General features: G+C 48.2%; 1 protein-coding gene across 1 annotated transcript in view; it reads right to left on the bottom strand.

Moving 5' to 3' along the window:
* SH3BGR (SH3 domain binding glutamate rich protein) overlaps positions 1-13,355 on the bottom strand; it is a 54,332-nt gene that overhangs the window by 19,219 nt on the left and 21,758 nt on the right. The window contains exons 4-5 of the mRNA XM_006111781.4: positions 7,212-7,286; positions 6,222-6,323 (exon numbers count right to left, since the gene is read on the bottom strand). Coding sequence (XP_006111843.2) covers positions 6,222-6,323; positions 7,212-7,286 — 177 coding nt within the window. The remainder of the gene's footprint in view (positions 1-6,221; positions 6,324-7,211; positions 7,287-13,355) is intronic.

Genomic DNA, 13,355 nt, shown 5'->3' with positions numbered 1-13,355 from the left:
TGATTTAAGACAAGGAAAATCCAGTTGATCTAATCTACCTGGATTTGGTAAGGCATTCGATACAGATCTACATGGGAAATTATTAGTTAATTTAGAGAAGATGAGGGTTAATGACATCTAAAAGGTGAATAAGGAACTGGTTAAAAGGGAGACTACAACAAGTCACACTGAAAGGCTAATTGTCAGGTTGGAGGGAGGTTACTAGTATAGTTCCTCAGGGATTGATTTTGGGACTTTAACATTTTTATTACTGATTCTGGAGCAAAAAGTGGGAATGTGCTAATAAAATTTGAGGATACACAAAGTTGGGAGGCACAGCCAATACAGAAAAGGACTGGGATATCTGGATGACCTTATAAACTGGATTAATAGAAATGGGATGAATTTTAATAAGTATAAGTGTAATCCACTGGGTGGATTTGAACTTGGGATCTCAATTATAGGAGCCTCTACAGCTTGAGCTACAAAGCCAGCTGGCTCTCATCTTAGGCGATAGAGCTCAGTTGTTTTTTTCTCTGGCTGTAAGTGGTTTAAGTGCCAGTGAGAGACAGTGAACCTCACTAGGTGTGAGGGTTACACAAGGGCATGTGTTTAGGAACTAACAACATGAATTTTTCTATAAACTAGGGATTTATCAGTTGGAAATAATAGAGAAGGAGAAAGACCTGCATGACTGGTTGATCACAGGATGACTGAGACATCACTGGGATGCAGCCATGAAGAGGCTAATGCAGTACTAGGATGCATTAGGAAAGGTATTTCCAGTAGAGATAGAGAAGAGACACAAGGACTGGTGAGATCTCACCTGGAATATTGTGCATGATGCTGGTCTCCCATGTTTAAGAACAAGGAATTCAAACTGGAACAGATGCAGAGGAGGACTACTAGGCTGATCTGAGGAATGGAAAACCTATTTTACAAGAGGAGACTCAAAGAGCTTGGATTGTGTAGCCCAACCAAATGAAGGCTGAAGGCAAATATACAGGGCATGTCTACACTGTAGGGTAAAAGTTGAATTAAGCTATGCAACTTCAGCTATGCCAATTATGTAGCTGAAGTCAAAATAGCTTAATTTGGCTTCTGGCGCTGTCTACACAGCAGGAAGTCAAAGGAAGAACACTCTCCCTTTGACTTCCCTTACCCTCATGAAATGAAGGTTACAGAAGTCGGAGTAAGAAGTCCTCCAGCGCAAAATTATTTTGAAATAAGGAAATAATGTCAGTTATTCCGAAATAATACTGCTGTATAGAGATGTACCTTATGACTGCTGTCTATAAATACATCAGAGGGATAAATACCAGGGATGGGGACGAATTTTTTAAGTTAAGCACCCGTGTGGACACAATAACAAAAGGGTATAAATTGGCAATCAACAATCTTAGGTTTGAAATTAGAAAAAGGTTTCTAAATATCCAAGGGGTAAAGTTCTGGAACAGCCTTCCAATGGGAGTAGTGGGGACAAAAATCTAACTGGTTTAAAGACTGAGCATGATAAGTTTATGGAGATGATGGTATGAAAGCCTGCCTACAATGGCATGTGGCCTATAAGTGACTGCCAGTAGCAAAAATCCCCAGTGGCTGGTGATGGGACTAGATGGGGAGGGCTCTGAGTTACTTCAGGGTATGTCTACACTAGAAAGTTAGTTCGAACTAACGGACGTTAGTTCGAACTAACTTTCCTATGCGCTACACTAGCGCTCCGCTAGTTCGAATTTGAATCGAACTAGCGGAGCGCTTAGTTCGAACTAGGTAAACCTCATTTTACGAGGACTAACGCCTAGTTCGAACTAGCTAGTTCGAACTAAGGGCTGTGTAGCCCTTTAGTTCGAACTAGTGGGAGGCTAGCCCTCCCCAGGTTTCCCTGGTGGCCACTCTGGCCAACACCAGGGAAACTCTATGCCCCCCTCCCGGCCCCGGACCCCTTAAAGGGGCACGGGCTGGCTACGGTGCCCGTGCCAGGTGCAAGCCTGCCAGCACCCAGCTAGCAGACCCTGCACCTGGCACGGCACAGAGCCACCCACCCGATGCCCCCCAGCCCACCCCCTCTTGCCGGGACCAGGCTGGCGGCTCCCAGGAGCTTGCCCTGGACCGCAAGAGGCGGGCACCTTCCTGGGCTAGTGCGGACATCGTGGACCTCGTCCACGATCTCCGCACTAGGCACAGGAAAGTGGCCGTCTAGGGCAGGAGAGCTGCCAGCCTGGCCACCCAGGACCAGGTGTGCATGAAAATCAAGGGGGTCCACTGAGACCCCCGACCCTGAGCCCTGAGCTTACAATGGCCGTACTGGGTCAGACCAAAGGTCCATCTAGCCCAGTAGCCTGTCTGCCAACAGCGGCCAACCCTAGGGACCCTGGAGGGGATGGACCGAAGACAATGACCAAGCCATTTGTCTCGTGCCATCCCTCTCCAGCCTTCCACAAACTTTGGGCAGGGACACCACTCCTACCCTCTGGCTAATAGGACTCCATGGACCCAACCTCCATCACTTTATCTCACTTCCCTTTCAACTCTGTTCTAGTTGTAGCCTTCACAGCCTCCTGCAGCAAGGAGTTCCACAGGTTAACTATTTGCTTTGTCAAGAACAACAACTTTCTCTTACTAGTTTCAAGCCTGCTACCCATTCCTTTCCTTTGGTGTCCTCTAGTCCTTCTTTATGGGAACTCAGGAAGAACTTTTCTGAATGCACCCTCTCCACCCAACCCCTGCTTTTAGAGACCTCTATCCTGTCCCCCCTCCGTCTCCTCTTTTCTAAGCTGAACAGTCCCAGTCTCTGTAGCCTCTCTTCATCTGGGACCTGTTCCCAACCCCTGATCATGTTAGTTGCCCTCCCCTCTCCCAGCCTTTCTCTTCCCCTCTCCCACCTCCTTTTCCCAGTCTCCCCCAGTTTTGTTCAATAAAGACAGAGTCAATGTTGGAAGAAACGTTATCTTTATTTTGTACATCAATAAGAAGGGGGGCTAGGGAAGGGCAAGTGGAAGGAGGTGAGGGAGGAATGGGGTACGAGCCCCCGATGGGGAGGACTGGGCTGGCTCTGCGGGCTTCTGGGGGTGGAAGCTCTCCTGCAGCCCCCGAATTACTCCCTCTCCCCAGATGGCAGCCTGCGGCAAGTGCAGCCGGGCTGATGGCCGAGTGGTGTGATGTGCCCAGTGTGGGCACTCAGGGCACTCCAAGCCAGAACTTCTTTGCAAGCGGGGCACCCCTTAGAACTGTGTGTCCGGGGTGGGGGTCGGGACCCTTTAAGCGCAGCCCTCGGCTAGCCTGAGACAGCATCTCCATGCTCTAAGTCCTCCTTTTATGCCCTGCCGGCACTGCTTCCGGCCATCATTAAGCCCTGTTCAGAGTCCACTCAATGTGGACTTACTAGTTCGAACTAGCAAAACGCTAGTTCGAACTAGTTTTTAGTTCTAGATGCGTTAGTTCGAACTAGCTTAGTTCGAATTAACTAATTCGAACTAAGTTAGTTCGAACTAGCGCTGTAGTGTAGACGTACCCTCAGAGAATTCTTTCCCAGGTGTCTGGCTAATAGGTCTCGCCCACATGCTCAGTGTCAGAGGGTATGTCTACACTACAGCACTAATTCGAACTAAGCTAATTTGAACTAGTGCATCTAGACCTAAAAACTAGTTCGAATTAGTGTTTTGCTAATTCAAACTAGCATGTCCACATTGAGTGGACCCTGAACCGAGGTTAAGGATGGCCGGAAGCAGTTCTGGCAGGGCATCAGGTTAGAACTTAGAGCATGGAGCTGCTGTCTCAGGATAGGCGAGGGCTGTGGTTAAAGGGACCCGACCCCCACCCTGGACAGACAGTTCTCAGGGGTTCCCCGCTCGCTTGTCTAACTAGATGAGGGACAGCAAAGAAGTCCTGGCTTGTAGTGCCCTGAATGCCCACACTCAGCACATCACAGCACTCGGCCATCAGTCCGGCTGCACTTGCCGCAGGCTGCCATCCGGGGGGGTGTGTGTCAATTGGGGGGCTGCAGGAGAGCTTCCACCCCAAGGAGCCCACAGAGCCACCACGTTCCTCCCGATCGGGGGCTCGTGCCCCATTCCTCTCTCACCTCCTTCCACTTACCCCTCCCTAGCCCCCCTTCCTGATGTACAAAATAAAGGACACGTGTGTTCAAAAATAGAAACTCTCTTTATTGAACAAAACTTGGGGAGACTGAGAAAAGGAGGTGGGAGAAGGGGAGAGAGAGGGTGGGAGAGGGGAGGGCAACTAAAATGATCAGGGATTTGGAACAGGTCCCATATGAAGAGAGGCTACAGAGACTGGGACTTTTCAGCTTAGAAAAGAGGAGACTGAGGGGGGATATGATAGAGGTCTATAAAAGCACGAGTGGTATGGACAGGGTGAATAAAGAAAAGTTCTTCATTAGTTCCCATAATAGAAGGACTAGAGGACACCAAATGAAATGAATGGGTAGCAGGCTTCAAACTAGTAACAGAAAGTTCTTCACAAAACAAATAGTCAACCTGTGGAACTCCTTGCTGCAGGAGGCTGTGAAGGCTAGAACTAGAACAGAGTTTAAAGAGAAGTGAGATAAATTCATGGAGGCTGGGTCCATGGAGTGGTATTAGCCAGGGGATAGAAATGGTGTCCCTGGCCTCTGTTTTGGAAGGCTGGAGATGGATGGCACGAGACAAATGGCTTGGTCATTGTCTTCGGTCCATCCCCTCTGGGGTTGCTGGTGTTGGCCGCTGTCGGCAGACAGGCTACTGGGCTAGATGGACCTTTGCTCTGACCCAGTACGGCCGTTCTAAGCTCAGGGCTCAGGGTCGGGAGTCTCGGTGGACCACCTTGATTTTCATGCAAACCTGCTCCTGGGTGGCCAGGCTGGCAGCTATCCTGCCCTAGACGGCCACTTTCCTGTGCCTAGTGCGGAGGTCGTGAATGAGGTCCACGATCTCCGCACTAGACCAGGCGGGCGCCCGCCTCTTACGGCCCCGGGCAGGCTCCTGGGAGCCGCCAGCCTGGTCCCGGGAAGAGGCGGAGGGCTGGGTGGCAGCGGGTGGCTGGTTCGTGCCGTGCCAGGTGCAGGGTCTGCTGGCTGGGTGCTGGCAGGCTTGCACTTTGCATGGCACCGTAGCCAGCCCGTGCCCCTTTAAGGACTCTGGGGCCGGGAGGGGGGCAGAAGAGTTTCCCTGGTGGTGCCCAGAGTGGCCACCAGGGAAAGCTGGGGAGGGCTAGCCTCCCACTAGTTCGAATTAAGTGGCTACACAGCCCTTAAATCGAACTTCTTAATTCGAACTAGGCGTTAGTCCTCAGAGAATGAGGTTTACCTATTTCGAATTAAGCGCTCCACTAGTTCGAATTAAGTTCAAACTAGCGGTTTGTACGTGTAGCGCCTATCAAAGTTAATTTGAACTAACATCTGTTAGTTCGAATTATCTTTGTAGTGTAGACATACCCTAACTGAGCACCATATTTGGGGTCAGGAAGAAGTTTTCCCCTGGATCAGATTGGCTAAGACTCTGGGGGCGAGGCATCGTCTTCCTCTGCAGCATGGGTTCCGGGTGATTTGCAGGCTTAATCTAATGAAAATAATCAAATTCTCTGTAACGTGAAGTATTTAAATCATGATTGAGGACTTCAGTAATTCAGCCAGAGGTTAAGGGTTTATTGTAGGAGTGGATGGGTAAGGCTCTGTAGCCTGCAATGTGCAGGAAGTCAGATTAAACAAATCACAATAGTTCCTTTTGACCTTAAACTCAGGTCTATAGGACTTGAGCCAAGGCAATGCACTCGGAGTGGTACTGGCAAGACTTGTGCAACATTAGGAGCACTCTTACTTGGGGATAGCTGGGTTTCACAAGCACCTCAGGTGCCTGAACCATTGATGGCAACACCTTTTCTCTCTAGTATTGACAGTGTTTAAGTTTCCTGATTATTCCTCATACTAGTGTTTGGTTCTAGGTGAGGTTAAAAAAAATGTGCATGTTTATAAATCGCAAGGTAAGCTGTTCTAAAAGACAGCTATTGTTAGTCAAGACCCAGAACAAAGCTTACTCACATTGACTAACATTTCATGTTATCTATGACTTTTTGTGAATTTGAAGAAGAATTCACACAAATTCCAGTTGTAGATATTTTTAGATCAACATAAGTGAGCTGCAGCCTGAGACTCACGCTGACGGATTTAAAGATTTTTATGAAGAAGTCCAGATTTAATGAATTTAGCCCAGATGTGGATTAAATTCCTAGAGAAGAAAAAAAATTACCTCATGTTCTTCTGATGGTAGTTCAGTAGAATTAGTGACGGCATCTACATTGTCTTCTGTGTGTGCCTCATTTTCTTCAGTTATTGCAGACTTTTCAGTCTCCTGACAACAAAGGGAAAGCACAACACACAGAACATTAGGCAGTTACAGAGCGGGAAAGAGGAGACAATAGATGTACAAAATTGATTGTTTAAGTGCTCTCTCAGAAACTCACTGTTTCAAGCCACCAGGTAGCCATTATACACTTGCCCATATTTATTTGGACATTGGGTGATCTGAATGATTTCTTTCTGAGGAAATGAACAAGCGGCTTGTATAGAGCTCTTCATTTTTAGTGCTTATGCAAGTTTATGTGAGCTTTGCAAGATCACACATTCACACACAAACTGGGTGTATCAGGCTACGTCTAGACTGCAGAATTTGTTCAGAAAAAGATATGCAAATTGTGAACTGCAATTTGTGTATCTTTTTCCGCCTTTTTTTTTCTTTTTTTCAGAAAAGGCTTTTCCAAAACGTGGCACGTCTACACGGTGCCAAATTTCAGAACATCCTCCTCTTTTGGAACATCCCTTATTCCTCTCATCGAAAGGAATACAGGGATGCCAAAAGAACGTGCCCGTTTTTTCAGAAATGTTCAAAAAAAGTGGATGCGTTCCCTGGATGCAGCAGAGATTTTTTGGGAAAACTCTGCAGTCTAGACATAGCCTCAGTGTACTAACTCCCTTTAAGACAAAAGAAGCCTATTTCTTAAGTACGTGAATAGGTCCTTAGAATTCATTTGACTGTTCATTAAAAAAAATCTCATCTCTAGCTCTGCTCCTAGGCAAAAGGGCCATAATCTTGAATTCAATAGAACTATTCAAAGTCTTAATGTTAAGCATTTTGTGTAAAGGTTTTGTTGGTCTGGGTCTCAGTGGGGATATAACATGCTGAATGAGTGGAATGGATGAAAATGGACTTCTGAGAGTGAACAAAATACTCAGTTATTACTTCTGCAACTTTGTGCTCCTCAGCCGAAACTTCGCCGTTTGGAAGGTTTGATGTCTCTTCAGCAGATTTCAACGCCTGAACCAAGGAAAATGAACAGTATGTGAGAACATGAATAAATCCACAGAACAAAGTTGTAGAAAGAGCAAGTAGATGCTAAGAAAAAAATGTTTAAAGATCTCTACCAGCAGGATACATTTTGGCAACTGACTCAATAACTCTTCATACTGATAGTACAGGTTGTACCTCCCTGGTCCGGCACCCTTGGGACCTGCCTGGTCCCGAACTAGGGAATCTGCTGGATTGGGGAGGTCGATGCAGTGTGGGGGGGTCTGCTTTCCCCCTGGCTCCCCAGGGGCTGTGCTTTTCCCCAGGCAGCTCCACTGCCAACCAGGGCTCTGCTCTCCCCACAGCATCAGGGGAAGGGAGCTCTACTTTTTGCCAGTGGCTTAGCTGCCACTTGGGGCTCCACTCTCATGCTGAAGTTCCGCTCTCCCTGCAGTGGCTGGGAACTCAACTGCCATCCAGAGCTTCATTCTCTCTCCAGTAGCTTTGCTGCCAACCGGGGGCTCTGTGCTACTGCTCGTGCTCTCCCCAGCAGCTCTTCTGATGCATGGTGGCTCCACACTCCCCCCCAGCACCATGCCATTCCCATACCGTAGGAGATGTCAAAACAGTTTGGGAAGGCTAGAGATGTAGTAGCAGATTGAATTATTCCTAATATAAATCAGTAAGGGTATGTCTACACTACCACCCTAGTTCGAACTACGGTAGTAGTGCAGACATACCCTAAGTAATTTGCCTTTCTGCAATGTCATGTAAGTGTAGGGCCAACAAACCCATTGGAAATAATAATCATAGAATACTAGGACTGAAAGGGACCTCGAGAGGTCATTGACTCCAGTCCCCTGCCTCCACGGCAGAACCAAGCACTGTCTAGACCATCCCCGATAGACATTTATCTAACCTACTCTTAAATATCTCCAGAGATGGGGATTCCACAACCTCCCTGGGCAATTTATTCCAGTGTTTGACCACTCTGACAGGGTTAGTTAATTCGAACTAAGCTAATTCGAACTAACGCGTCTAGAACTAAAAACTAAAAACTAGTTCGAATTAGCGTTTTGCTAATTCGAACTAGCAAGTCCACATTGAGTGGACTCTGAACAGGGCTTAAGGATGGCCGGAAGCAGTGCCAGCAGGGCATCAGAGGAGGACTTAGAGTGTGGAGATGCTGTCTCAGGCTAGCCGAGGGCTGCGCTTAAAGGGTCCCGACCCCCACCCCGGACAGACAGTTCTCAGGGGTGCCCCGCTTGCAAAGCAGTCCTGGCTTGGATTGCCCGGACTACCCACACTGGGCACATCACAGCACTCGGCCATCAGCCCGGCTGCACTTGCCGCAGGCTGCCATCTGGGGAGAGGGGGTAATCGGGGGGCTGCAGGATAGCTTCCACCCCCAGAAGCCCGCAGAGCCAGCCCATTCCTCCCTCACCTCCTTCCACTTACCCTTCCCTAGCCCCCCTTCTTATTGATGTACAAAATAAAGATAACGTTTCTTCCAACATTGACTCTGTCTTTATTGAACAAAACTGGGGGAGACTGGGAAAAGGAGGTGGGAGAGGGGAAGAGAAAGGCTGGGAGAGGGGAGGGCAACTAACATGATCAGGGGTTGGGAACAGGTCCCAGATGAAGAGAGGCTACAGAGACTGGGACTGTTCAGCTTAGAAAAGAGGAGACGGAGTGGGGACAGGATAGAGGTCTCTAAAAGCAGGGGTTGGGTGGAGAGGGTGCATTCAGAAAAGTTCTTCCTGAGTTCCCATAAAGAAGGACTAGAGGACACCAAAGGAAAGGAATGGGTAGCAGGCTTGAAACTAGTAAGAGAAAGTTGTTGTTCTTGACAAAGCAAATAGTTAACCTGTGGAACTCCTTGCTGCAGGAGGCTGTGAAGGCTACAACTAGAACAGAGTTTAAAGGGAAGTGAGATCAAGTCATGGAGGTTGGGTCCATGGAGTAGTCTTAGCCAGGGGGTAGGAGTGGTGTCCCTGCCCAAAGTTTGTGGAAGGCTGGAGAGGGATGGCACGAGACAAATGGCTTGGTCACTGTCTTCGGTCCATCCCCTCCAGGGTCCCTAGGGTTGGCTGCTGTCGGCAGACAGGCTACTGGGCTAGATGGACCTTTGGTCTGACCCAGGACGGCCATTGTAAGCTCAGGGCTCAGGGTCGGGGGTCTCAGTGGACCCCCTTGATTTTCATGCACACCTGCTCCTGGGTGGCCAGGCTGGCAGCTCTCCTGCCCTAGACGGCCACTTTCCTGAGCCTAGTGCGGAGATCGTGGACGAGGTCCACGATCTCCGCACTAGCCCAGGAAGGTGCCCGCCTCTTGCGGTCCTGGGCAAGCTCCCGGGAGCCGCCAGCCTGGTCCCGGGAAGAGGGGGTGGGCTGGGGGACATCGGGTGGGAGGCTCGAGCCGTGCCAGGTGCAGGGTCTGCTGGCTGCGTGCTGGCAGGCTTGCACCTGGCACGGGCACCGTAGCCAGCCCGTTCCCCTTTAAGGGGTCCGGGGCCGGGAGGGGGGCATAGAGTTTCCCTGGTGTTGGCCAGAGTGGCCACCAGGGAAAGCTGGGGAGGGCTAGCCTCCCACTAGTTCGAATTAAGGGGCTACACACCCCTTAGTTCGAACTAGCTAGTTCGAACTAGGCTTAATCCTCGTAAAATGAGGTTTACCTAGTTCGAACTAAGCGCTCCGTTAGTTCGAATTAAGTTCGAACTAACGGAGCGCTAGTGTAGCGCCTAGGAAAGTTAGTTCGAACTAACGGATGTTAGTTCGAACTAACTTTGCAGTGTAGACATACCCACAGTTAGGAACTTTTTCCTAATGTCCAACTTAAACCTCCCTTGCTGCAGTTTAAGCCCATTGCTTCCTGTTCTATCCTCAGAGGCCAAGATGAACAAGTTTTCTCCCTCCTCCTTATGACACCCTTTTACATACCTGAAAACTGCTATCATGTCCCCCCTCAATCTTTCCTTTTCTAAACTAAACAAACCCAATTCTTTCAGCCTTCCTTCAAAGATCATGTTCTCTAGACCTTTACTCATTCTTGTTGCTTTTCTCTGGACCCTCTCCAATTTCTCCACATCTTTCTTGAAATGTGGTGCCCAGAACTGAACACAATACTCCAACTGAGGCCTAACTAGCGCAGAGTAGAGCGGAAGAATGACTTCTCATGTCTTGCTCACAACACTCCACATTTAGGAAAAAAATCATGTGCTTTGCCCTGACTCTGAAATGACTTATGCAAATGTTTAATGATACACACGAGAGGGGACTCAGTTGAATTCAGCAGAGTTCCTCGTGTACTTAAAGATAAGAATACACTCTAGGGCTGGGGAGACTGGGGACACGCATTGCCCACCATCCTTGTGCTCCGGGACCAGGGAGGTTGGGGACATGTACCATCCGTACTTCAGGGCTGAGGAGGCTGGGGAGATGTGCTATCTGTGCTCTGGGGCTGGGGAGGAGGGGGACCATACCCCCACCTGCCCATGGTGCTGTGAGAGGGAGTGACTTGCCTCCTGTCGGGGGCAGGGCCTGTGTAGAAGGGCCGGGGCCGGGGGCAGGGGGCTTGTCACCTCCAGTCCTGCCTTCACCCACTGCCCATGAACACATAGTTAAGTGCTTTGCTGGATAGGGACCTACAAGTGCTGTAAAAACTTGTATCAACCGTATTAATTCTTGGTATTGTGGTAGCACCTTAGGGATGCAAATCATGGAGCCGGGGCCCCATTGTGCGAGGTGCTATAGAAACAGAACAAAAAAGATTATCCCTGCCCCAAGTAACATACAATCTAAGTGTAAAATGAAAAATAAATGGTGGCTCACACAGATATGCAGGGCTCCTGATCAGCATCATGCTAATCATCCTGAAGACTCCGTGGAGATATCACGAAGGGAGAAGCACCCTGACTGACTTGTTGGTTTTATACATTTTCCATGTTACGATTTTAAAAAATGTATTAGGAAAATTAAAAGAACGGCCATTACCATCATCACTCTTCTAAATTCAGAGGCAGCAGCGCAGAGTGTTAGGGGCTCCTCGGGAGTGGGGCACGAGCGCACTGGCTGCCAACCCCACCCCTGGGGACGATAGAATTGTCGACTAACCGATAAGAATTCATGAGATTAATCGACTAGTCAATTAATCAATATTTAACATCCCTACCTGGGAGATTACCAGAGGCCTGGAACCAGCAGCAGGGGTCAGGCCCATACCCACACTCACCAGTACATAGCGGTGGGAATCCGGGGAAGCAGAGTGACCTAGCCCCAGCCTGCTCTGCTCCGTCATTTTCCTGCTGAGGCACTCCACCTCACTGTGGTGGGGAGAAGTGGAGCAACGTGGCTGGGAGCCACAGGAGTAGAGCAGACAGGAGGGCCAGGTCACTGCTGCAGTAAGTATTGGGGTGAGGGGCGACTGACCCCTACTGTTGGCACCAGGCCCCCTGGGCTGTGTCAGTTGGAGGAAGGGCCTTTGGGGAAAGGATGGAGTGGGGTCGGGGAGGGAGCAGAGCAAGGTTGGGAAGAGGTGAACTGAGGCGGAGCAGGGGAGGGAAGAGGCATGCAGAGCCTGGGGAAAAGTGGGGGGAGGTTGTCCTGAGCCCTGAAGCCCCTAGGGATAGCCCTGCCCTGCAGTAAAGGTGGAAAACTGAAGCAGAAAACTTAAAGGATTTCCCCCAGGTTGCCCAGGGAGTCAGCAGCAAAGACAAAATTAACCATAGTAATGCTTTTATGTAATTTTTTCATTTGTAGATCTCAAAGCACTTTACAAAGGAGGTTAGTGTCATTTTCTCCATATTTACAAACAGGGATGGGAGACTGAACAGATTATCATTGATCGGACATGATTTGGAAATTCCCTTGGTATGTCTGTCCCTACTATGGGTGGAATCAGCCTATTATAATAAGAGTTCATTGTTAATCAATGTTATGCACAAGTGCCATTTCATTCATACATAGCATACAATCAACATATCCATAAGAACATAAGAATGATCATACTGGGTCAGACCAAAGGTCCATCTAGCCCAGTAGCCTGTCTGCCGACAGTGGCTAGTAACCAGGTGCCCCAGAGAGGGTGGACTGAAGACAATAATCAAGCGATTTGTCTCCTGCCATCCTTCTCGAGCCTTTGACAAACAGAGGCCAGGGGCACCATTCCTTACCCCCTGGCTAATAGTCTTGTATGGAACTAACCTCCATGTATTTATCTAGCTCTTTTTTAAACTCTGTTATAGTCCTAGCCTTCATAGCCTCCTCAGGCAAGGAGTTCCACAGGTTGTGTATTGTATAAAGAAGACTTTCATTTATTAGTTTTAAACCTGCTACCCATTAATTTCATTTGCTGGCCTCTAGCTCTTGTATTATGGGCACAAGTAAATAACTTTTCGTTATTCACCCACTCCACACCACTCATGAATTTATATACCTCTATCATATCCCCCCTCAGTCTCTTCTTCTCTAAACTGAAAAGTCCCAGTCTCTTTAGCCTCTCCTCGTATGGGACACGTTCCAAACCCCTAATCATTTTAGTTGCTCTTTTCTGAAACTTTTCTAATGCCAAAATATCTTTTTTGAGGTGAGGAAACCACATCTGTACATAGTATTCAAGATGTGAGCATACTATAGTTTTATATATGGGCAGTAAGATATTCTTTGTCTTATTTTCTATCCCTTTCTTAATAATTCCTAGCATCCTATTTGCTTTTTTGACTGCTGGTGCACACTGCGTAGACATTTTCAGAGAGCCATCCACGATGATTCCAAGATCTCTTTCCTGATTAGTTGTAGCCAAATTAGCCCCCATCATATTGTATGTATAGTTGGGGTTATTTTTTCCAATGTGCATTACTTTACACTTATCCATATTAAATATCATTTGCCATTTTGTTGCCCAATCACTCAGTTTGGTGAGATCTTTTTGAAGTTCTTCAGTCTGCTTTGGTCTTGACTATCTTGAACAATTTAGTATCGTCTGCAAACTTTGCCACCTCACTGCTCACCCCTTTCTCTAGATCATTTATGAATAAGTTGAATAGAATTGGACCTAGGACTGACCCTTGGGGGACACTACTAGTTACCCTGCTCCATTCTG

This window comes from Pelodiscus sinensis, chromosome 1 (assembly GCF_049634645.1).
Source record: "Pelodiscus sinensis isolate JC-2024 chromosome 1, ASM4963464v1, whole genome shotgun sequence".
In the NCBI taxonomy this organism is placed as follows: domain Eukaryota; kingdom Metazoa; phylum Chordata; order Testudines; family Trionychidae; genus Pelodiscus; species Pelodiscus sinensis.
The sequence above is the reverse complement of the archived record's forward strand: the minus strand, read 5'-3'. Positions and strand labels throughout refer to the sequence as shown.